The following is a 24540-nucleotide window of genomic DNA, read 5'->3' on the forward strand; positions in this document are numbered from 1 at the left end:
AGGGGGACGTTGTCGGACGTCTTTGGCCCGGGTTCTTAAAGTACTGAGCACCCCCCAAGCATCATTTACAATTATCTGCTTGCACTCTAGCCTCGAATCTCCCAATCCCTCACGCAATTCAACTTCTTGGGCCCGGGAGACGTACCCCCCTGTCAGGAAGCTGGCTTGGGACTCTTGGCTCTGAAGCTTTTAACGCCTAACGGCGGCGCATATTCTCCATTAGGAATCGTGAGGGAAGCCATCCACAGGGCAAGGGTTGGCTCATCTGGCGGCACTACATATTCCCCTTTTTGGTGTAGAGGTGAGACCAGGAATGGAAAGTGATCGGTCCTCGGCACGAGTTAGAGGAGCTGACATCGTTTCTCCTTGAATGTTTGATTCTCTTCTCTGGTCAGTGCTGCAGCTACATACAAGACAGACAATACAATACAATACGTGCATATCCACATCTACGAGTGTTGTTGTTGATAGGTTATCATTGTTCTGTGGGGGTCTACTGCTGCTGCTGTTTCTTCGTCGTCCTCGAATTCGTCTGCTTCTTACTTTCTTACCTCTCGTTCTCGTTCATTCGTCCGTACATGAGTAGCTGTATCCGTAACTCGCAGGTCGAAGCTCAGCATACGTACATACATATATCATTTATTGAACCGTTACGTCGTTATTGATTTGTGTTCTTCTCGCGCTTCTTCTTCCTATCTTCTCCTATCTGCTACACCGCTTCGGACGGGTATTTTTCTACTGCTACATACATAACTAAACACGCCCGCCACACACACGCACGTTGCCGAGAGCGCTCAAGATCAACCCATACACTTCCAGACATCCTCTGCGATGAACTGCCCGACTCGCGACACGAATCCGTCGGGATTCGAAGGTAACGTTTCATTCCGGAATCCGGAAACAGACTGAGTCCCGCCTAACTGGAGCGTATTGGCAGGTTTCAACCAGAACCCACCTTATCTTGCGCCAGAGCTTACAACCAGAGCGTCACTCGTATGTTCAACAAGATTTAATTCCCTTGTTCCCGTATAAGGTTGCGATATTGATTGCAATTGTTTTCGTGGGTTAGGTCTGCGGTGGAAAGTCTGACGGAGCCTACAATCTTCCGTTACATGTGTTGGCGCTGTTCATCATACTGTTTCAGAGTATATTATGTTGGTGTTCCTTTCCTCTACGTCATACTAGAGTTCCGATAGAGCTGGTGAAAATGGATTCCGTGGTTGTGGTTGTGGTTGTGGTGGCCAGCTCTATCCGGGGCTCTATTGGGGGTGTTTTGGCATTTCGGGGGTGCTGACAGCATCTAGCATGCTCGTTTCCACTCATTGTCAAGAAGTTCCCGGCGGTCCGGGTCCCCCAACATTTCCTGTGAGTCGCTTCCCTTCATTGTAGCTTCAATCGTGCCAGACCACTTACGATTACTCCAGGTTCTTGTCACGACAGTAACTACTCACTCTCTTCCAGCTCACGCGCGGCAACTCCTAACACTTCGATAGCTTCGGTACCGGCGTTTTGATAGCAACCGCATTCGTCCACCTTCTCCCCACAGCATTCACATCCCTCACCGACCCATGTCTCCCCGAATTCTGGAACAAGTCCTACCCCGCCATGGCCGGTCTCATCGCCATGATCTCTGTCTTTGTCGTCGTTACCATTGAGATGGTCTTCAGCACCATGAACGGCGGATCCATGGGTGGATGCCATTCCGCGGCCCCACTCACCGGTGGTGGCACCACACCAAGTCATTCGCGCTCAAATTCTGCAGTTATCCCGACGATTCTTGAAGAAGATGCGGATGGCAGCGTAATCAGGATGATGCCAACAAGGCCAACTAGACATAGGCGCAGCGCGAGCATTGGTAAACAACTACAGAAGATTGAGAGGGATAGTTTGGACTTGGATAGTCTTCTGCCGACGCCCACAACAGCGGGAGGATCAGAGGCAGATGTAGAGGATAGCGATAGTGATGATGATGATGGCGCAAACCAGGAGACAAGGGCACTGACTGGGGGGCCGGCGCGGGGTGCTGCAGTCAGACGGCCCAGGAGTATGAGTGCCTCTAGCATCAGGCCGCAAAGAATAGGAAGTAGATTGACGGAAGCTCAACAACAGCAGAAGAATTTGCTGCAGGTTATGTTGCTAGAGGCTGGAATTTTATTTCATAGTGTTTTTATTGGTAGGTTGTGTGACATAAACGAAACGACGGAAATGATTAGTGGAGCGAAGTTCATAATACTAACTTGGTTGTGGGATAGGAATGGCGCTCTCGGTTGCCACAGGATCTAACTTCATAGTGCTCCTTATTGCGATCACATTCCACCAGACGTTCGAAGGTCTCGCTCTCGGCAGTCGCATTGCCTCTCTTTCCGCGTTCCCAAAGAACTCGCCAAAGCCATGGCTCATGTGTCTTGCGTACGGTACCACCACACCCATTGGTCAAGCCATCGGTCTTGCAACCCGCAAGCTCTATGATCCGGCTTCACAGACTGGGCTACTGATGGTTGGCGTCATGAATGCGATCTCCTCTGGCTTGCTGCTATTCGCTGGGTTGGTGGAACTTTTGGCAGAAGATTTTTTGAGTGATGAGTCTTATGTGATCTTGTCGGGAAAGCGACGGATACAAGCCTGCGGCGCGGTTGCTGCGGGTGGGATGGGTATGGCGTTGATTGGTGCTTGGGTAAGTTTGTTGATTTCGTGTATAGTGGTAGGGAAGTATACTGACTTGTTCTGTGTAGGCTTAAATGCTTTTTTATTTGGTTTTAACTGCCAGAAAGGTAAATAGATGATAATAGAGGTGGGGGGGTTCTTTCCGTTTTTATTATTTGTATTGTTTCACTTTATATCAATTCGTTATTCTTTTTTTGCGGGTGTCTATACGGCGGCATTCGAGTGGTTATGTTGGGTGAGTGTATGCCCCGATTATGTAGTCTGAATGTCCGAGCTCAACTAGAAGCATTATTGTCTTTTCATATCATGTTACCCCTTGAAGTTTGGACTGAGATGGAAAAAAGTTTCGGGATATGAGCCACGTGAAGAGTATTAGTTAGGCCCGCTCATTATGGTGGAGATATCTGTAAATAAGCCACTTTCCCTCAAAGAACATATGAAGGTTCGAATTTATCTTCGAGACTTCAATCAACCCTTGGTGATAGTTGGATAATCAGATTCCAGTAACAGGACGGATAATATCATGAGTACATGTATGTCCACGGGAGTCTCCATGATGAATAAGGTTCTTGAATTAGTGCCAAGCCGGTGCGAGTGATGGCCTATGATTACCGGATGGGTAGATTCCAAATTTCTGTGTCGTGGCTCCCGGAATAAAGTAAATCTAGCTGAGTGATAAGATACTACATGTACTTTTGCGGCATTCACCATCGTGTATTTAACATAAGCTATCTGTTGTTTTATTTTTTATTTTTTGCCAGTGGCACAGAAGCCACTCCCCCGGCCTGTCCTGTGAATCAAGTCTTGAAATCCAAGGGCTAGGGGTTCCGCTTCATCTTGGCACACTGCCAAGGTCAAATATCACTTCCCATGCAATACCAACAAGGGCGAGCGGTCTAACGGTTTAGACCCCGGCGTCGAGTGAGACACTGTGTGTTCCAACCCAGGATCGCAAGGTCCTGGGTTCGAACCTTAAAGGAGTGGGGGTAGTAACGGGCCGCCGTTGCAGTACCTTTTGTTCTTTTTTTGTGTGTGTAAACACAGAGAGAAATAATACCCGGAGAGCTGTTTTTAATTTTTGATTTCTCTATAGGAAGGAGGGGGGGGGGGGCATCATGGGATATCACTCGAGGTGTGCGAGAGTGTAGAATTAGAATACCTAGTCGATTTATTGCGCTGCTCTGTATTTGGTGGTCTAAATTTAGCACTTGTAAATAGAGCTACGATATGACAGCCGTTGATCTTGACGCTACCACACCAAATCCCACACGCAGACCTGAGGTAACGCTTGACCAGATCTGTTTCAAGCTACCGAGGGGTTTGGAATACCGTGTGTTGCTAAGAACTCGGATGAGCAGGTATTAACGAATTGGTGCTACAACAGACATAATTTCCGCTCTTAGACCTTCGATATCACACAAGCCATCACCAAAATCTCCACAGGGTGAGAAGAAAAGTGGCTGAAGCCCAGCCGTATGGCTCCATTATTGGAAGTTAGGATATTGTGGGGCCCAATGCTAGGGAAGAGGGGGTCGGGGTTGTATGAAAGATGCGATTCCCCCCCCAATTATGATGGAGGGGGTACAGTTAGTCGATGGAGAAGGAGGAAGAGAGGTGGTGGGGTGAAGGGGGTTTGGGTACCTGGGCGTTGTGGGAGTTATGTGTGGCTCATCTTCCGAGAGGGACTATGGTTTCCGTGTGTAGGGTAGGGCTTGCGCTTCAGATAGAGCAAGCAAATCTTATCTTACGCAAAAATACAGAATACCAAGGATTTCAACTGAGGGTTATCCCTCAGTTGAAATCGCCAAGCTAGTTTAGGACTGAAGCTTAGCCAAACCCCGGAGACATGGTTTAGATACATGTAGCTGCAGCATCTCAACTCTTGGTAAAAGCATCTAGGAAGAATTGTTAACCTATAATCCCCCGAGGGGGTTAGGCGGAGCTTTGGTTTTTCTTTTTAATGAGCACTATATGTGTTCTCTCTAGCCTGCTAAAACTGCATCTGAATATTCTATCCTAGATAGACTATCCGCCCGAGAAATCCACGTCTTTACTCCCACCCCCACGCCCAAACTAATATGCCAGGCTACATTTCCGCACAGCACCACGGGAAGCGCAGTTTTATCGCATCATAGTCGATCACTCGTGCGCCAAGAAATAACCTTTGTGCCATCTAGGAATAAAAACTTGATGATCCGACACCTTTGACGGTATTCTTGGGGTATTTTTGCTACCCGTGAAGAGACTAGCTCTGCTCCGAATAGGGGCGCTAGAATGGGGTGATGGTGGTAGGGGTATTGTGTCGATGGCGAGGATGCTTGAAGAAAATTAAAAATGCTTTACAGAACTTTTTTGTTGCTTGCTAGGTCAACTCGCCCCGTACTGCACGGAAGTACTCCTTTGTTTCTTTTACTGCCGGTCGTATAGCTACGTATCACCCGGGACCCCTTTGGAAGTTTCCTGCTACTATGTAATCTTCTGGAGCTTATTTAATTTTGTCCTCCCTCCTCGACGTGGGTTAAGTGATATATATCGACCTCTCTGCCCCTATAGTCGCAGCTTACACCGTCTTACATCTCAGCTTCCCCCTTGTAATGACCCTCACTCACTACATAAATTTCAGTCTCGCCCCTTCAATTGCCCCCGCATGAGCTCGTCGTTAGACTCCATTCACTCAATGACCAGGGTTAGGGTTTAACGGAACCTTTTCCATTCATGTTCTTTTATAATTATATACTAGCACGGAGTAATTTACTACATTTAATCCATTGTAATTAACATTTCTCGTCCTCTCCTACCTTCCCGTAGCGAAGGTAAAAAAAATAAGAAAAAAGAATATTGCTACCAGCGATTCAACAGCACCCGTTATTGCCATAACTGTAAGGTTGCATGCAATTAATGAATTAAACAAAAAAAAAAAAATTCAACAGCACCCGGGGGGATTCGAACCCCATCTCTTCCGGCAATTGTTCCTACGGCTACCCGATGGAAGCGCATTACTCCACTATGCTACTGGGCCTGTTGCTCGTACAGTGGTTGCTAGGGCGGATGGTAAAGATCCATTGATTGCAGATAAGGTCTAGAGAGATAAGGGAAGAAATCTATGAGCCAAGGTCACTCCGTCTCGGTGTCTGCTTTAGGGTGGGCAGAATTTTTTGGTTCCAATCAGCTATCATGCGATTTACACCTGCTGTATTCCATTCAGCGTACGTACCTAGACGGGGGGTCGGTGTGTGGACCGGCCAAGCCGGCTTCAAGTGGCGAGTGATAGTCTATGATTGGGCTAACCCAGCCTACATCCATCCATCCTAATAAGTGCCATATTTGCGCGCCGAACTCAAGAGCAAAGAAAAGGAGACACTCCTTCGGTCTGCCACCCGCGTAAGAGAAAATTTTCACTGTATAATGGGGGCTTGGCGCGGAAGTTCAAGAGAACGATGTGAAGGCCATCGATGACCTCGCAGGCTGTGGTTTCTCGTGCAAATACAAGGGCATCAGAGCCTTTGGAAGGGGAGTGGACTGTGGTTTCTTTCAGTCTATCTAGAGACGGACCTGCTTCAATATATCTCTAGATCAAGAAGAGTTAGATCTAGACATCATTACATGTGCCACAACCTGTCCTGAGTCCAGAAATATCACGATATCCCAGTGCTGGGGAAAAAAAAGTAGCAATAAATGACCTATTAGACTGGATATGCCAGTACACATTCTTCTCACCTCTACGTTATTACACGGCAAGAAATTTGATGTAGCTCATGTGGCTGGCTAAAAAACTGATGCACAGCCCTCATATTGTCACCTCCAACGTCAATTGCTAACCACCATCGATTCCATCTCATCCCAACAACCACTTCGGACACCAAATCCGACTCGACGCTCAATCCTTCATCTAATCTCCCCTCCCCCACAATGGCGAATCCCCCAAGCTCATCAGGAGCTCACAGGTCACGAGTAAGTACCAAATTCTCCCCAAAAAACTCCCCACTAAGACGCACCTACTAAATCCTCCCCAGAAAGGCAAAGAACGGGCCGCCTCCTCCTTAACCGCCCCGACCGCCCCCACAATCGCCGACTCAGACGCCGCCTCCCTCACCACCCAGCCCCGCCTCCTCCAAGTCACCTCCCAGTCCTCCTACTCCTCTCACCCCTCCCAGCTCTCCTCCCACGGGTCCACAACCCTCGTCGGCTCAGAAGAGCCCGTCGAAACCCTCTTACCCACCGCCTACCGCTCGCCTCCACCACCCCCCAAACCCAAAACCCCCGAAGAAAAAGAAAAAGAACAAGCAGAAAAAGAACAAGTAGCCAAAGAGGTCGCCTATAGAGCCTACAAGGCCTCCGAACCAACCCTCGTCCAGCGCGAGCAAGAAGCCGCCCATGCCGCCGCCCTCCGCCGCCAAGAACACGAAGCCGCCGCGGCCGCCCGCCGCGAAAAACAGCTCGCCGCCGCCGTCGCCGCCACCATCGCATCCGTCAAGCGCGAGCAGGAGGCGGCCGAAGCGGCCGAAGCCGCGGCAGCCGCAGAGGCTGCAACGCCGGTCATCGAGGACGAGAAGTTCGATGTGCGCGACTACGCCAAGCACCCGCTGACGGTGGGCGAGAAGGCGGGGCGGCGGCCGGCGCTAGTGCCGCGCATGAAGGTGGTTGAGAGCCGTGCGGCGGCAAAATGGCGGATGCGGAAGATGTTCCTGATTGTGGTGCCGATTGCGGTGGTGTGTGTTCTTGTAGCGACGATCGCGCCGGCGGTGTATTTCACGCTGCGCAAGAACCGGGAGAACGACGCGGCGAGGGTCACGACGTTTGTGGAGAGGCCGACGGTGACTGCGGGCCCGCCGGTGAGTACGACGGTGCCCGAGATGCCCGTGAGTACGGATGATTCGGGGTTTGAGCTGCAGACGGGGTCGTGGCTGGTGTTTGCGAGGAAGGTTGTGGGCGCGCCCGGGGTCGTCAATAAGCACCCGCAGTGCACGGATTATAATAATTTTGATCTGATGGTAAGGTATGAGAGGGAGAGGAAGAAGTATGGCGCGAAGCTGGGGAGCTTTGGGCTGGACTTTAAGGATCTGAACTGCCCGGCGGGGGGAAAGGGTGTGGCCAGGGTGGTGTGGGTGCAGCATGTCAAGGGATGTGAGCCGGCAGAGTATGTCACGCTGGAGATGGATACGAGGGATTCGACTCTGGTGCTGGATCAGTGAGTGATCTCTTGGTCTTGGATGTGTGGTGGTGATGGTTGATAATGGGCTAATGATAATGGGTGCGGTTTTTAGTGAGTGGAAACAGCCGGACCATTGTGGGGGAGTCGTGGCGCAGAGTGTGGGAGCGGAGACTTTCAAGTGTATTTGGAAGTCGAGGTATGACGCTGGGGCGCCTGATAACATCTACGTTAAAGGGACTTGAGTATCTATAGATACTCTTGTCTGGTGGTTGGTAAATTATTATATTACTCACTTCCACTTGTATGTTGTATCCTTAGGCTAACCCTTATTAACATCATATCTTAGTGAATAGTTTCTTGTCTAGAATGTGTTGATTATATATATCTACACACAGTTATAATAAATAATATCGGCATGTACGCATTGTCATTGCCAAAACTAAAGGGTATACAGATAGCACAGAAAAAATGTGTTTATAGAACACATTTCTTCTTGTTATAACTTTCGATCGAAGAGTTAAAGCTAAAGGAATATCCTTGCTATTTCTTATCTACATATGAGACAGCCTTTAGTCAAAACCAACAACTGATTGGTTGAATACCGCGAGTGATCTTCCATGATCCAAAGATCAAACACAGCACTACATGGGATATATCACCAGAAATCCCGTGCTATTCAGATACTAATACTAATATTTATTATTTCGGAAGGGGTGTTTTTCTCGATGAACCAACCCACTGAGGACTGTTCACTGCTTTTGACTAATTATTAACAGCTGCAGGCAGATAGTTACCCCTTTCGTCAACAAAGGACTTTTTTTCAAGCTGGTTTGATACCAGCCGGCTATTCTTCGTCGTCAAACTCGTCGCTGTCGTCCGACTCGGCCTCTTCTTCATCATCTTCGTCATTATCCTCCCCATCTTCCTCGTCACCATTTCCGCCAGTCTCGTCGGTTTGTTCGTCCTCCCCATCCTCCTTTTCCTCCTCCTCCTCCCCCCCATCCCCATCCCCGTCCTCCCCCTCACTCTCCCCTTCACTTTCCTCCCCCCCCTTCCCCCTCCCCACAACCTTAACACACGCCACCCATCCCACTCCCCCCACCAACCCCCACCCGGCATCACCAACCCTTACCCCCTCGCCAAACCTCCCCCACTCCCACCCCACCGTCTTTCTCCCCTCCCCCCTGTCACCCACAACCCAGTACCTGCCACCACCAACCACAACCTCACCCCCCGTCTGCCGCAGCACCACCCCGCGCCCTGGCGCACGCCCCCCCGCCGCATGGTGCAGCGCAAACAGCTCCGTCAGCCGTGTGCGCAAAGGCACATCGTGGGTCGTCACATGCCCGAAGTTGTACACGATGTGCAGGCGCACATGACTGCTTTCTGGCGCTGCTGCAGTGGTGGTGGGTGGCGGTTTGGTGGCGGTGGATTGGCGCTTTGATGATGGGGTTGGAGCGGTTGGGTGGCGCTTTGAGGATGGTGTTGCGGCTGCTGTGGAGGAGGAGGTGGATGAAGAGGTGGTGGTGGGGGGTTTGCGCTTTTTGGCGCTCGAGAGCTCTGTTGATGGTGGTGCTGGGCGCTTTCGTGCTGAGCCTGCTGGTGGTGATGATGATGATGGTGCGCTGGTGGTGGTGGAGATGCCGGCACTGGCGCGGGCTCTGCTGCGCCTGTCCATGGTTGTTTTGTGTTTTGTGTTTTGTGTTTTGTGTTTTGTTTGCAGTTTCAGGCAGGATTTGGTTTGGATTGGTTTGGATGGAAGGTTTAGTTTGGGCGGAAGGTTTGTTCTTTGTGTGTGTGTGTGTTCGTCGGCACGGGAGGGAGAAGTAGGCAGGCTAGCTATGGAGCTAACTAACAAACTCGGCGCACGGAAAGCTGACAGGAGCAAGAGAGAAAGACGCAGCAGGATGACGATGACGGTGACGGCGCCCCTGACGTGGGAACGGGGATGTAAACATACTACTGCATCTAGACCGAACCAAGCTATCTACCTGCTATAATATACATAATACAAGGGATGGATTGCGCTCCTCCCTGGAATGCATGTTGTTTCAGCGCGGACGTGAAACATGCTATTGGCAGGGATCACGTGGGGGGGGGGGAAGGGGAGGGGGGCGGGCGCGAGTGATTGGCTGTGCGTGGGAACTCTCTTACCGTATTATCTGGGGTAAGGAGACTCGTCTTACTCGGTGGCCAAGGGAGAGTCAGAGCAGACAGTAACAGGCTGCAAGTGCATAAATGTAGCAAACAAAGGGTGCATCACCACGTGCGGCGCAACCCGAGCGAGTGATCTCCCGTGAACATGTCCTTCTCAAGCCTTTATTACTGCCTGCCACCACCATCGCCACCACTGCCGCCGCCGCCGCAATTTTGAACGTACACGGCTACCACGGCCAAGTTCTACAACACCAGATACTAACAAGAAGCTGGGGGCGTCCATCGCAACATGCAACAAAAACATAAAAACAAAAAACATCGCGCCATTACTAGTATACGTAACTATAACAGGGTGGGGGAAATGGTACTAAATAAAATAATGATAATGAAAAAATGGATAGAAAAAAACATCAAGGCTACTGTCCCTTCTTCTCGGCCTGCTTCTTCTCCTCCTCCACAAACCACGCCACACCGTCCAAGACACCCTGGGACAGCGACACCAGAGGCTTGTACCCCAACAGCGTCGTCGCCTTCCTGATGTCAAAGTACCTCTGGCAGGTGCTAAGCTTCACCTTCTGCCTCGTCAAATTAGGCTCCTTGCCCGTCAACCAGCCGACAAGCTCGCTGGCCGCACCGGCAAATGAAGAGATCGACTTGGGGATCACGATGGTATATGGCGCCACGTGTCCCTTTGCAGCCCACACTGCGCGGACGAAATCCCAGAAGGGACGGGCTCGCCGTTGGTGATGAAGAAGGCCTCACCGTCGACGGTGTTGGTGGTCTTTTCCTGGTCCACGGGCATGGCGAGGAGCTTCTCGGCCGCGAGCACGTGCGCGTAGGCGGCGTTGACAATGTAGGTAAAGTCGGCCATGTTGCTGTTGTCGCCGAGCTGGAACTTTGTCTGGCCGCGCTCGAGGGCAATGAACATTCCGGGGAGGGCTTGTCGGTCGCCGGGTCTGTGGGAGAGTACTTGTTAGAGAAAGAGAGAAAAGAAAAACGCAAAAAGAATCGAGTGGGGGCCAGAAGAAAGCTTACCCGAAGAGACCGGATAATCTGAGCGAGATTGTGAGCATTCCCCTCTTTCGGTTGGCGTCAATCACCATTTTCTCGCCAATGGCCTGTTTGGGGACACATATACGGTTAGTTTTTTTATTATTTTTATTCGCAGTTCATCCAATAGCGTGAAGGAAGAAAGAAAAATACCTTAGTCTCATTATACGCATCCATGGGTACCTTTGGTATCGGCGCCGACTCGTTAACATTCCTCATATCGCTCACGCCATCAAAGACCACACTGGCCGAGCTCGTGTAGACAAATGCCCTCACGCCCTTGTCCGTGGACGCCTCGAGGAGCGTCCTGGTGCCGTCCACATTGACCTTGAAGTAGATGTCCTTGCCCAGGCCAAAGATAGGGGACACGGTGTCAATGACCACCTCGGGCTTGCTCTTTGAGAGGACCTCGTCGACCTGGGTGCGCGAGGTGATGTCGGCGCTGTAGTAGGCGACCTTGGGGAAGTTGTTGACATCTGTGCGCAGGTCGAGCACGGAGACGTTGCATTCGGGGTGCTGCTCGAGGAGGAGCTTGACGACGTGGTGGCCGAGGAAGCCGCAGCCTCCGACGACGAGCACGTTGTGGAGGGGTTGCTTCTTGGGGACGGACATAGTTTTTTTTTGAGGGAGAGGGGGGGAGAGTTTTTTTTGATGGAATTGAGGGTTTGTGGTGAGGGGGATGGTGAGGGATGGCGAGGGATGTACAGTGTCGGTTGAGGTGAGAGCTTGGTGTTTCTCGGGGGAGAGCGACGTGGGCTTAACGATACGAGAAAAGTTTAGCCGACGGAACTGAGGCAGTTGTTGATCGGTGGCGTGCGTGCCCCTGAGCGAGGGGCCACTAGCCACAGGTATCTGTGTGAGTGCTGTGGCGCGTGCTCGAGTGAGGTGCTGTGAGCTGCATGTTTCAGCGGGCGTCTTGGGCAGCAAACATTTTGTGGGTACATATATGTGACTCTGCCAAATCACATATACATGTAGCTACAGACACACACACACCCCTGTGGCTTTGAGATGCGATGTATGACGGAATCGGGCCCTGAGTAAAGCAATGGCTAGTTGACAACATGCAATTGGTGGGAAACAGACTGCAATTCCAGAACTGGAGTAAACTCTGATATTTAAGCTGAAATTGGGGCTCTCGGGAAACACAGCATCTAAGCTCTCACAGCATCTACTTTGCAGCTATCAACAGACGTTCCATCCATCCTCATCAAAGCCCTACTTTACTTGTCGCGGGATTCGGTCCTGCTGGTATTCCCTTTGGCCTTCCAGCAAGCCTTGAACGCCTCCATCTATTTAGATCAGCAATTGCCCACGATCACGCCTTTTTTTGCTTTTTTGCGAGGGACAAACCTCGGATTTACACAGCCGCCAGTCCTTCTTCTCAAAGTAGCAGTCGTTCAACCTCGCATTCTCCGCTGCGGTACCATATCGAATTAGACCCAACCTATCTACGTATCTGGAGAGAGGGTTATTAGATACCTGAGCAGCCAGTGTCGTTGATTCTCTGGTCCCTGGATGTGCACATTATACATATAATTAGTAACGGCATTTCAACCCCAACTGCATAAACATAACCGCATCTCACGTACCAGGCATCCGGCTCATCGTCGTCCTGTACCTGCGCTGGTGTCTCGTCCGGAACGGGAGGCTTGTTACTCGGCATTGCAATCAAGTTCACTGTTAATACTCGGCCCTGTTGTCTGGTCGCCGTGGGAGTAGGTTCTATATCTCCAGAAGTAGAGGCAGAAGAGGAAGAAGAAGCAGAGTCTCTCCTCTGTACCGTTGCATCCCTACCTCTCTCCACCCCACATCACCCCACCAACCATGACGCGCATGAACGTCCTCGTCTACACCGGTACACACCCGCTCCCCTCCCCCTCCCTCCCCTTTCCCTCTCCGCACCCCACTAACACTCCTCCCAGGCACCGGCACCACCGTCGAATCCGTCCGCCACACAATCTATACCCTCCGCCGCCTTCTCTCCCCGCACTTCGCCGTCAACCCCATCACCGCGCAGACGCTCCTCACCGAGCCGTGGTCGCCCACCTGCGCACTCCTTGTCCTCCCCGGCGGCGCCGACCTCGGCTACTGCCGCGCGCTCAACGGCGACGGCAACAGGCTCATCAGCCAGTACGTGTGGGGCGGCGGCGCCTATCTGGGCTTCTGCGCGGGCGGGTACTACGGGTGCGGCCGCGTGGAGTTCGAGGTCGGCGATAAGGAGCTGGAGGTTGTGGGCCCAAGGGAGCTCAGGTTCTTTAAGGGCGTGTGTCGAGGCGCGGCGTTCGGCGGGTTCGAGTATGGGAGTGAGAGAGGCGCGAGGGCGCCGGAGGTGAGTGTGGAGAAGGGCGTGCTGGAGGGGGCCCTGGAGGGCTTTAGGTGCTACTATAATGGTGGTGGCCTCTTTGTGGATGCGGATAAGGTCGAGGGCGTGCAGGTGCTGGCGAGGTATGGGGAGAAGCTGAATGTTGATGGGGGCGACGCTGCGGTCGTGTATTGCAGTGTGGGGAAGGGGGGCGCGGTGCTGACGGGGCCGCATCCGGAGTATGTAGTGCGATCATTGACCTTGGGAGTGAGTGAGTGGTGGTGATGCTGACGGGTGGGGATAGGTTTGCCGGTGTCAATCTGGATAGGAATGTTGGCCCGGAAGGATATACCGGGCTTGTGGATGCCCTCCTGGAAGACGATGCGAAAAGAGTCGCTTTTTTGAAAGCTTGTCTCGTAAAGCTGGGGCTTAACATCTCGGAGGATAGTAAGGAGGTGCCAGCGCTATCAGATATACATCTGAGCTCTATATATCCCGCCAATGTGAGCTATCTGGTTGAGCGTCTTAAGGACATTACTACTACTACAGAAGATGGCGCTCGCAAGATCATTGGCGAAAACGACACTTTTACGGTCTCAGAATACAAAGAGGACAAATTATCATTGACCTCACTCTCCAACGCCTTACCAGCCAACTCCAACGCCAAAACCCCCACCGCAGACACCGGCATCATCGACCACAACGCCCTCGAAAAGCACATCAAAACCCATCCACACCGGCCCCCACCGCCCACTGAGACACCCCACTTCTCGCACAAAACCTTCTACACAGCACTCACCCACCAGCGCGCCCTCTCCTCCTCACGCCCCTCCCAGTTCGGCTCATTCCTCCTCTACGCAAACGTCATCACAAGCACAAACACAATTCTCGACAAGAACTTCGCCCTCCTCCAGCGCCTCCCCACGGGCCTCACCGCCGCCGCAACAACCCAGGTCTCGGGCCGCGGCCGCGGCTCAAACGTATGGATCACCCCGCTCGGCGCCCTCGTCTGGTCCACCGTCATCCGCCACGCCGCACACCTCGGCGCCACTGCGCCAGTGGTCTTTATCCAGTACCTTGTCGCCCTCGCCGTCGTCGAGGCCGTCAAGTCCTACGACAACGGCAACGACAACGACAAGGGCTACGCGGAGATGCCAGTGCGCCTCAAGTGGCCAAACGACATCTACGCCGCCACCCCCGCCACCCCAACCGAATTCGTAAAGATCGGCGGCATCCTCGTGAACTGCAGCTACGCCGACGGGCAGTTCCTCCTCGTCGTAGGCGTCGGCCTAAACACCACCAACGCCGCGCCCACAACATCGCTCAACCTCATCCTGGCCACCCTTAACACCCAACGGGCTGCGAAGGGGCTGCCGCCGCTGGCGGGGTACGAGCAGGAGAAGCTGCTGGCGCGGATCCTGGTGGTGTTTGAGGAGATGTATGTAAGGTTCTGTGAGCATGGGTTTGGGGTGTTTGAGGAGCGGTATTATGGCTGTTGGCTGCATACGGACCAGGTTGTGAGGCTGGAGATGGAGGGGGGCGCGAGGGCGAGGGTCAGGGGTATCACGATGGATTTTGGCCTGTTGAGGGTGGATGAGGTGGATGAGGAGGATAGGCTCACGGGGAAGGTGTGGACGCTGCAGAGCGATGGGAATAGTTTTGATTTTTTTAGGGGGCTGTTGAAGAAGAAGACTTAGCTTTGGGGGTGTTTGGGGGTTTGGGGGGTTTTGCTTTGGGTTTTTGGTTGGGTTGGGTTGGTTGGGTTGTGGATTGACAGGCTTTGATAGATTTAGAATAGCTCAATATAGGTATGCTCCTCGCTGTTAGGGACTTAGATTCGCTCAATACTTATAGGATGTGACTGTATGCTCATTGAAATTGCCACGCCAATTCTTATCACTGACCCTCAAGATCAAGAGACCAAGAGATCAATCCCTGATATGACCTACACCTGTCGGTATAAGTCTGTAGACAGCTGCCGTATTTGCAATGGCTCTCACTATCTATAGACTTATCCCGACAGGCGTAGTACAGGACAAACATCCTCACCATTCGTTGCTTCACGGATCACAGGCCATCACTCGTAGCGACACTCTGTCCCCCCCGACACAACTGATCGATCGATTGGTTGGTTTAACTCCCTACCGCGACCAAACACCCCTGTGGGCCAAAAACATCAGCAAGCATGAAAAATGCCAAGAAGTTCAAACATTGTGTATGGCTCCCGCGCCCGTCGGCGAAAAACGGGGCTTGGTATCATTTCCAGACCGCTATATAAGCCCACCTTCTGGCTCTCAACTCTCTCTCTTCTCTATTCTTTATTCTTTCGTCAGGGAGCAGGCTCAGCTCCCTCTTGGCCCCTGTGTGGCCAAGGGCCTTCTGGTGGGTTTGTTTCCCCCTCCTCTCCTCCTCCTCCCACTCCCCTTCCCCCTCTCCTCTCACATCCCTCTTGGCCTCTTGTTTTTCCCCAGGGCCAAGAGGGGGTGTCGCCCACCGCCGCCCCCCCCCCCCCCTCTTTGGTGTCTGGGTTTTGTCCCGGTGCCAGGAGGGAGCGAAGGTTTCTCTGGGCTCTTGGGCGGTGATGCCCGGTGGGTGGTCAAGTGAGGGGAGGGTGGACTGCCGCCCCTTAGTTTCTGAATTTTGTCCCAGTCTCGGGAAGGAGCAAAGGTCCTCCTTTACTGTGGGGCTTTGTCCCCAAGGCAGGGATGATACTTTGCTCCCTCCCGGCACTGGGGTAATACCCAGACACCAATGGGGGCCTTCCCGTAGTGCCCCTCCGCCCCCTGTGTCCCCGGCGCCCGCTTCCCTCTCCCTCTCGGTTCCTGGGTCGTCGTCCTCAGAGTCGGGAGGGAGTGAAGGGTCTTCTTAGCTGCTGGGTTTAGTTCCAGGGTTGAGAGAATTCTTTACTCCCTCCCCCCCGCCGTGCGTCTGCTTCCTCGGCGAGGAGGGTGGGATCTCTATTGGTCCTTGGGCGTTGTCCGAGGACTGAGAGGGACCGGCCCCACCGCCGCCCTTTCTCCTCCTCGCCTTCCTGCGCCTTCCCCTGCCCCCATCCCCGTTCCACGTCCCTTTACCTGTTTGCTCTCTCTTTACAGAGAGAGCACTAGTCTCTATTAGTCTCTGGGTGTCGTCCGAGGAACTGAGAGAGATTATTGGCCCCAACTTCCCCGTCCCCGCTAACCGCTAACCGCATGCCCTTGTGCACTCTCCGCGAGGGGAGAGTACTAGTCCCTATCGGTCTTTGGGCGCCGTCCGAAGGGCTGAGCGAGACCACTGGTACTCCAGATTCCCTCTCCTCTAGCTATTTGTCCTCTTTCCTCATGGAGAGAGTAGAGAGCCCATATGTTCTTGTCCGAGGGGTTTATAGGAATCTATTCTGTTGATTCTTCATATACGTAGTAGATTTCTCTTCTCCTGATCCCTTCCGATTAGAGCATTAGCTATAGGTGCTGACTGAAGGAACTAGGGGACCTAATCAAGTTGTAGTTTCTTTCCTCCCTGTCTTTTTCGCTGCCCCTCTTTAGCCATGCTAGTGACCCCTCATCCCATTCTCTCATAGTTACTAGATTAACATGTAATTAATATAATAGTAATAAATGATAATAAGACTTTCCTAATTTCCTATCAAAAGGTCACAGAAGGTAACAAAATTAACTCATCAGAAACCTTTATATAACTTCTGAACGTTAAACCACTCTCGTGATTCGAAACCTGTAAAAGCTATATAGCATTACTATAAATAATATATCTCTTCTTAGTGGATATATCTTCGCCTTCCCCAAAGAAAGCATCTAGTTTAGTCCATGGGATTCCGATGGCCCGCTAACTATATCTGGCTCGAACTTAAGGGCCAATGATCGGGAATGCAAGAAAGTTGATATAGTGTAAAAATACCTGTATTAGTCGCTGTATCAAGCAGATGAAAGAATAGTATCGATAGCATACGTGTATATTTAGATGCATAGGTAGTTAGGTATGGGACTACCAATCTGTTTTGGTCTGAAGCAGATATTATAGAACCGTTTTGCTTCCGTGGCATTCCCACAAATTTCTCTTCTTTTTTCTATACCAGGTGGAAGAGAGGAAAGAAAAAGCGAGGATTGGTGTGGAGTGTACCTAGGGCTCAGAGATAGGTTCGTCCGGTCTCCAGCTACAGGAAGCAGTGCAATGCATGACCAAGGTCTCTCAGCATACCACCACTATCCGGGGACAGGCTTTTGCCTTAAACTCGAAGCACGTAATATAATTAAACACAAAGCATTGATCTTCAGCTTCGGAAAACTGGGGATTGCCGTTCACTAGGTAGATTTGTGCACTCTCGAATTACACAAATGACATGAGCACTCCGGATACGTATACTGCGCATGTCAAGGCAACTCCCCACAGATTTAAGCTTTTTGTACGATGTTTTGCTGACGGTTGTGAGACGTCACTACAATCCTATGCATGCTCAACACGAGATAGCCCATGATAGGTTCACGAGCGTGAGCTAACATGAACGACAGCTCCGTGGTCACGGCTGGTGCTCCGAGCTAGAGTATTCCAGAATCTGAGGAGTATGTAGCTATCTGTGGAACCATATACCATGTCTTTTTATTTTAAGGCCTACCACTTAAGCTCGTAGACCCTCAAATGACTAGATCCTTTGCACTCCATCTTTCAGCTACTACTCAAGACATGATAACGATATCATTGAATAACCTAATTGGGCTCATGATCATGATCGAGGTGGGGAGGCTAAGATGACCCGGCCGACGGACCACATGCACGCTGTGACTGCATCAGTCAATAACAGCATCACCGGCAGAACGAAAACCCATAATGAGATTCGGCATGGCTACTTACGCTACTCAAATGGCCGTGAAAGGAGCCTGTTCCGCGTGGCCATCGAATTGTTCCTCGAGACCCCGTGGCACCAGCTGGCCCCTGGTGGGTCAATATCAACACAAATATTTTCTCCAGGACGCTGGAGCCTGACGTTTGATAGCACTCTAATGATTACAGTCGATGGGTCAGGATATCAATAGCTGGTCCTGGGCGATCTCGAGATACCTGGGAGCTAAGGGATGAGTGATTGGTAGTCGGCCTTATTTATCACCTGGGTAGGAGACGGAAGATGCATCATAAGGCTGTGCCTCTATCCAGATTGTCATCTTGATCACGGTCTTCATCGATGTGAACACGCACACGGCGAGTAAGAGTTAGTACTGTATCCGTGGTCACGAAGGTAGCATCAGTAGCAGCTGGTCAGTCAGCTTCCTAGAGACAGACTTACTAGATCTGGCTACATGTACACCAGAGTAGTACAGTACTTTCGATTCAGGACAACTGTGACTGAGCAGTAGGGCGGAGGATCTCGTCCGAACTCCATATGTGCCTGTGGGCCTTTGAGAGCTGACTATATTGTTGTAGATATGAGCCACGAGGTTGAAACCTTCAAGGCTTTCCATTCTGAGACGGCACAGAAATAATCCACATGATTTTTCAATCTAATGGGAAAGTGTGACTTAGATAATTAGATTATAGGGCCTATTAATCCTAAATCCTAAGTCTGCTGCAGGAGAATGAAGACAATAGGCGACGGCATACCTAAGGGATCTAAAAATACATACGCAGTAGCTACATAGTGGCTGATCTGGCTACTTAGGTGACAGAGCTCAAACACCCCATGAACAGATCACCTGGAGTATAGCCACTATTTAGCACGCAATGCCTAGTCCGGCGTGCTGTAGCTAGCTAGAACTCGAACTTATAACTCGTGCTACATAGCTCAGATCAGCATCATTATTATCCGGCAAGTTACTTTCTTCGGCTTCTTTCCGATTCCGGGATATAATACTGTCTACATAGCCCAATTGGACTACGTAGTAGGCCTAAAATAGATGCCAAATAAACATTCCGATTCCAGCACGGGACTATAGCTAGGGTTTTGATTAACAATTATACGGAACACTCCAGACATGTGACGGCTACAGTTTCAAAATAGCTACTCATCTAGATTGATGGTTAATCAAAATTGAGGCTTCAATGATCTGATTAATATTCCATGGTACGGATAGCTATCGGACCACAAGGCACAGGACAGATGGAATGACGCACTACATGTACCGGATAGATATATCCATTCCTTGCACAACTATATGTAATCATTGGTACTAACTAACGGGCCCGGCTATGTTCAGTTCAGTACGCACGCACCAAGTCTACAAGGCTGAGCCCAATTGTTTACACCGGTGAAACGGATGGTCGATAAACCTGGAAGGGATTAGTAGCACAATCATCACAACACTTTCTGCAACTAAGCTACGCCTGTACCCCCTCCACAACAAAGGCAAAAGAATAACAACCCGAGATCTACAACACCGGCCCAATCTCGTGGACAGTATTTATGATGGTATCGGTATCACCCAATCTACGCTTACTGAGCATTTCACATCATCCGTCACACGATTGCACAGAACAAGCTAATTCAACGGTGTATCGTATTGTATTCATTCGAGGCATACCCATCCATTCATCCATCCCTAAAAAAAAAGAAGCCGCATAAAAATTCCTATCCCTGGTACTAAAAGAAAAACAAAACCCCGGTAACCCTCATTGAACGAAGAAAAAATGGCAGCCCGTCTCATCTACTGAGTTGTGACCTCCTGGTCCATCTCCATGTTCTCGACATGCGGCGAAGCCTCCAAGGCTGAAATGGCTGGTCCGTCGGGCATTTTCGCGCTAAGACAAGTTAGATAGGTTAGATAAGCTACTAGATATAATCGATTGGGGGATGAGGAGGTTACACACCTGAAACCCCTGATAAGAGTGTATTCATGCTCGATGGAACCGCCTTTGGCAACAATATCGTCCTTTGCCCTTTGGATCTCAGAATCGGTGGTTTCGGGCTTGAAGGTGACCTGTGTAATTCAACATCGGTCAGTTGGTTGTACCATAATTGACTATGAACACCACAACAACAAAGGGTACTGCGGGGTAGCTGCTGGGTAGCTGTCAACTTACGATGTAGGTCTTCATTTTGAGTATTGGTTGTTTGTTCAAAGGGGTTAACTTGTGATGGGAGTAATGATGATGATGTTGCTGGTGATTGATGATGATTGCTGGCCGATGAAGGGAGAGAGGGGTAGATAAGCAGCTATGGGGACCCGTGGGGTTTTATATCCGTTGGTGTTGGTGTTGCTAGCTCGTTGTGAGTGAGGCTTTGGCGGGGTAACTACATGTAACCAGAGAAGCTCCGTGCGTTGAGTGAGGCTGGTGACGTAGCTACCTTTCCAACCAGGCCCCTCTCCTCCTGCGCTCGCCTTGAAAGTTGGAACAGATGCATGCTCGCTCGTCCTGCTTCTTCCCCCCCTCCGCCTCTACACCCCCTCCTCCTCCCTCCGTCCCACCACCGCGCCCCATGACTTGCTGCAAGGGCCTACGCAATTATTGTTGGCATGGGCCATGGGCTGGAAAAACATCTAATCTAGCTTGTTACAAACCGTGCTGCAGGGAAACTTGCAAAATAAAGATTAGATGTGCACTCCGAGTGTAACCGCACAGCATTTTACCAAGGTTTCAGCTCTGTTTGGTCGGTCAGCGATTTCTGGAAGACTTTTAAGCGCTGTGTTGTAGAACAACAACAACCACGGAGGGACACCACGCTTTGAAAGGCAGGGCGCGTTATGCGTGGGGATTCCGATTCGGAATTCGGGTGGTTCTAGTTGGGGTGTTCTTGTTGCTGCTTACATGTAGTGGGGTCGGGGGGTTGGTAATGGTCATGTGGTATCACTCGGGCACTGCTGGATGGCTACAATTCGGGGTGTCTCGTACGGGGTAGGAAACCTGTTTTGGGCAAGTTAGTACTGCATAGACAAACCTAACCCTAAACGCAGCTCTGTTTGAGAGAAACACATCTTGTACTAGGTACTAAACTATACACCTTAAGTTAGGCTAAGTACATATATCTACATGTATGTTTCATCCTATGATAGATTGGTCAGCCCTCGTTCAAGTTCCCGATTCCCCGTGGTGGCCAAGACAGAGTACTAACAAGGTCTGATCGATCATTGAGTATGTACTTGTAAGATCTGGAACACGGCATAAAGAAGCAGCACTCACAGGGACAGCTCTGAAGATCGCCTGCGCCGGAACTCATGGGACTCAACTAGAGGCAGAGCCCTCAAATATTCCTAAGGGGGGAGCCAGAACATCAGGTACCAACCCAAAAACAGACAGAGCTGCGCCATTGAATTCTACTAATTAGCTACATTATATCCAAGCTCGTTAACAGTAAGTCCCAGCGTGTAAGAGTATCTGTCTTAAAAAATTAGCTAGATACATCTTATTCCTCCCTTTTCAAATGTTGTAGTAGACGAATTCAATAGGCACGAAAGGAATATAGTAGAGAAAACCAGCCAGTGTTCATAAACCATCCCATAAATCTCCATTGCCCAAGCAATAACTCTAAAGCCAAACCTCTTGACGAGAAACCCCCAAATTAAGCCTACCTATTCTATCACCCACCCCAAACTACGTGTTGAAACTACACTAGAGAAACTACAAATCATGAAAAGGTCCCTCTTTAGCCTCAGTGAGGTAGTAGTAGTAGCTAAACCTACATTGAATCTCTGATAGTGCCATTGACACACGAGCTAGCAAACCAATCATTGTATGTAGCTACCCCATGCATCCAACCCACCATAGAGTAGAGAAACTATCATTGACACAGCTTCTAGATCTAGGGCGTACCAACCCCATTATCACCACCACCACCATCATCATCAAAGGACAATAAGTGTCGTGAACTCAATCACAGATAAGGGTATGAGGGTAGTTATACTGCTACGGCGAATAGAACAAGCCAGGGCAGGACATATACGCCAAAAACCAGCTACAAAAAAAAGATATTTATTAACTACCTAATCCAGTCCGACCCAGTCCAAGCAAACCAATCCATTAACACCCCCAATTCCCTCATTCCAGTCCAGTCCAGTTTAGCTCAGGCCCTCCGACCCTCCAAAAGGCCTCCAAACCAGCGCTCCAAACACCGAAAACCCAACACCATGCAACCCCATCAAATATCATCATGATGCCCACTCAACCCTTCCATCCCTGGTCCCCCAAAATCACCAATCCCCACGCCCTTGAGCTTGAGGTACACATCCGTGCCCCACCCAAACGCACTCTGCACCTTCAAGCTGCCCCCAAAATACTCCGCATACGCCCTACTCAGCGGCAGCCCATACCCCAACCCCGCAATACTACTCCCCTCCGCCGCGCCCACAACCTCATTAAACCTCCCCAGCGCATCATCCCCCGCCGGATCCCTCGTCCCGCCGCCATTGCCCCCACCAGCGACGCTCCGCTCCTGATCAAACGTCGAGAACGAGTAGCTCCAAATCTGGCCGATATCCTCTGGGGCGATCCCGCCGCCTTGGTCGCGGATACGGATCGTGATGCCAGCCGACTCGGGCGCCGCGGCGATCGTGACAATGATGGGCACCGTTGACCCAGCCTCGACCGTGGCGCGGAACGCGTTCTTGAGCAGCTCCGTGATGATGTACTCGAGATGCACGGGGATGTAGGGGAAGCGGACCTCGGGGTCGCCGTCGATGCGGAGCTGCGGGCGCACGCCGTAGCGCAGCTCGCAGATGTCGCCGACGAAGGAGGCGCAGCTCTCGATGATGTGGGCGGGCTGCAGGGCCGTGTCGATCGTGCCGATGTAGGTGTCGCTGCCGCCGTCGTAGTCAATGGGGGAGTTGTTTGTTACGCTGCTGGTGGTCGAGGCGAGGTGGAGGGCGATGTGCTGTTCGGCCATGAGGCGGGTGCCGATGCGGGCGCGGAGGTGGTGGTCGAGGAACTTTGTTGCCTCTGCGGGGGAGATGTAGCGGCGGCACTCGAGGAAGCCGCGGGCGAGGGTGGGGATGGTATTTGCATGTGTCTTGACAATGTCGATGAGCATCTCTGTGAAGGCCACCTCCTCGGCGAGGGTGTTGGGGTGTGAGACGGGGAAGGACTGCACGATTCGCAGTGATTGCTGGTAGTTGTCGTAGATGCTGGCCACGTGCGGGTTGGAGACGATGATGAAGGGAAGATTGCGTAGGGCCACGATACGCCGGCAGAGGCGGATGGGCAGGAATTCGCGGGTGAAGCGGGCAGAGGCTAGCAGGGCCTGCGGGGAGAGAGGTGGGCGGCCGAAGCTGACAGTAGAGTGTTAATATAGGGTGCTCTACACTCCTTAGGGGAGGGATACATACCGGACGAGATCTCGGAGTGTCAATGGCTTCAATGGGTTTGTAGCCAGTCGGGCAACCTCATCGTTAGAGGCCGTGTATCCATCTGGAGCAGCAACCGGAGTCGTTGACAGCAGCCGGCGAGACGAAGAACAAGAGTAATAGGATAGCGGAGAGCTGTGTCGAAGCGAACGAGGAAGCAGCAGTCTCGAGCTCGCCAGATTCATGGCCAGACTGTGGAGAGGGGAGGGGGTGAGTGGGGTGAGTGGGGTGTGGGTGGTGTTGAGGTTGAGGCTGACTTGGTGTTGAGCATGTCTCTGATAACGTGTATGAGTTATGACGGGCCTGGCGTGCAGGGGTCGCATATGCCGGTCACAGAATGGCACTCGGGTGCGTTCGATCATTGCCAGCTTCAGTACTGGCTGTGGGGATAACCACGGGCACAGGATATGTAGGGAAACCCACAGCTATCAGCACGTAACTAACAGTGCTCTATCGTAGAATGGAACATGACCATGCCAGCAATTCTGGTCTAGCTATGACAATCATCACCATATCTCACCCCGCTTTCTGGCCGAATGTACTCTACTTCGCCAGCTCATCAAGTACATGTAGTAATATTACAGCCCCTCAACCCGACATAAGATCATATCTACCCCCATATATATAGATATTATAGGTATAACATCCCCCAGGAGAAATTAAAACAGTGCAACATATCCAAGTCTACAATGCCATACCCATGACCCAATCCACCCTATCCCACCAACATCAATTTAAACATATACCCATCTCCCATACAAATACACATACCAACCAGCCAAATCTACTTTCCAGTTATAACGCTTCGATATGCAATCACGCATGCTCAAAAACTCCACGTCAAATTAACCAGCCCCTCCCCCAACAGGCTCTCACCTATGACACTTGGTTACGTCAAGGATAAAACTCCCGGAAAGGGGCATACAAATAAAAGAAAAAAGTGAAAAAGAAAA

The 24540-nt window shown here is 51.2% G+C and overlaps 9 protein-coding genes across 9 annotated transcripts; 3 read left to right on the forward strand and 6 right to left on the reverse strand.

The window, feature by feature from the left end:
* Window positions 1-831: 831 nt before the first annotated feature.
* Window positions 832-2738, forward strand: LAJ45_00569 (uncharacterized protein; the record flags this gene model as incomplete). The annotated part of the gene is made up of 8 exons (XM_046110170.1): window positions 832-874; window positions 938-993; window positions 1070-1154; window positions 1305-1365; window positions 1425-1439; window positions 1494-2173; window positions 2253-2674; window positions 2733-2738. The coding sequence occupies 8 exons, from the start codon at window positions 832-834 to the stop codon at window positions 2736-2738; spliced, it is 1368 nt and encodes a 455-aa protein (XP_045976863.1).
* A 3835-nt stretch (window positions 2739-6573) lies between these two features.
* Window positions 6574-8058, forward strand: LAJ45_00570 (uncharacterized protein; the record flags this gene model as incomplete). The annotated part of the gene is made up of 3 exons (XM_046110171.1): window positions 6574-6615; window positions 6678-7852; window positions 7929-8058. 3 exons carry the CDS (start codon window positions 6574-6576, stop codon window positions 8056-8058), a joined length of 1347 nt encoding a protein of 448 aa, XP_045976864.1.
* A 602-nt stretch (window positions 8059-8660) lies between these two features.
* Window positions 8661-9494, reverse strand: LAJ45_00571 (uncharacterized protein; the record flags this gene model as incomplete). The annotated part of the gene is made up of 1 exon (XM_046110172.1): window positions 8661-9494. The coding sequence occupies one exon, from the start codon at window positions 9492-9494 to the stop codon at window positions 8661-8663; it is 834 nt and encodes a 277-aa protein (XP_045976865.1).
* Window positions 9495-10389: 895 nt separating this feature from the next.
* LAJ45_00572 (uncharacterized protein) lies at window positions 10390-11635 on the reverse strand (the record flags this gene model as incomplete). The annotated part of the gene is made up of 4 exons (XM_046110173.1): window positions 10390-10676; window positions 10736-10929; window positions 11009-11091; window positions 11177-11635. The coding sequence occupies 4 exons, from the start codon at window positions 11633-11635 to the stop codon at window positions 10390-10392; spliced, it is 1023 nt and encodes a 340-aa protein (XP_045976866.1).
* Window positions 11636-12246: 611 nt separating this feature from the next.
* LAJ45_00573 (uncharacterized protein) lies at window positions 12247-12689 on the reverse strand (the record flags this gene model as incomplete). The annotated part of the gene is made up of 4 exons (XM_046110174.1): window positions 12247-12315; window positions 12377-12441; window positions 12506-12537; window positions 12616-12689. 4 exons carry the CDS (start codon window positions 12687-12689, stop codon window positions 12247-12249), a joined length of 240 nt encoding a protein of 79 aa, XP_045976867.1.
* A 161-nt stretch (window positions 12690-12850) lies between these two features.
* Window positions 12851-15025, forward strand: LAJ45_00574 (uncharacterized protein; the record flags this gene model as incomplete). Its single annotated transcript, XM_046110175.1, has 3 exons — window positions 12851-12881; window positions 12949-13567; window positions 13633-15025. 3 exons carry the CDS (start codon window positions 12851-12853, stop codon window positions 15023-15025), a joined length of 2043 nt encoding a protein of 680 aa, XP_045976868.1.
* A 3040-nt stretch (window positions 15026-18065) lies between these two features.
* On the reverse strand, window positions 18066-18481 carry LAJ45_00575 (uncharacterized protein; the record flags this gene model as incomplete). Its single annotated transcript, XM_046110176.1, has 3 exons — window positions 18066-18098; window positions 18174-18319; window positions 18427-18481. The coding sequence occupies 3 exons, from the start codon at window positions 18479-18481 to the stop codon at window positions 18066-18068; spliced, it is 234 nt and encodes a 77-aa protein (XP_045976869.1).
* A 1476-nt stretch (window positions 18482-19957) lies between these two features.
* LAJ45_00576 (uncharacterized protein) lies at window positions 19958-20348 on the reverse strand (the record flags this gene model as incomplete). Its single annotated transcript, XM_046110177.1, has 3 exons — window positions 19958-20051; window positions 20121-20230; window positions 20334-20348. The coding sequence occupies 3 exons, from the start codon at window positions 20346-20348 to the stop codon at window positions 19958-19960; spliced, it is 219 nt and encodes a 72-aa protein (XP_045976870.1).
* Window positions 20349-22386: 2038 nt separating this feature from the next.
* On the reverse strand, window positions 22387-23772 carry LAJ45_00577 (uncharacterized protein; the record flags this gene model as incomplete). The annotated part of the gene is made up of 2 exons (XM_046110178.1): window positions 22387-23512; window positions 23570-23772. The coding sequence occupies 2 exons, from the start codon at window positions 23770-23772 to the stop codon at window positions 22387-22389; spliced, it is 1329 nt and encodes a 442-aa protein (XP_045976871.1).
* Window positions 23773-24540: the final 768 nt, after the last annotated feature.

Source organism: Morchella importuna (assembly GCF_003444635.1).
Source record: "Morchella importuna strain M04M26 chromosome Unknown Morimp01GS001, whole genome shotgun sequence".
Taxonomy (NCBI): Eukaryota; Fungi; Ascomycota; class Pezizomycetes; order Pezizales; family Morchellaceae; genus Morchella; species Morchella importuna.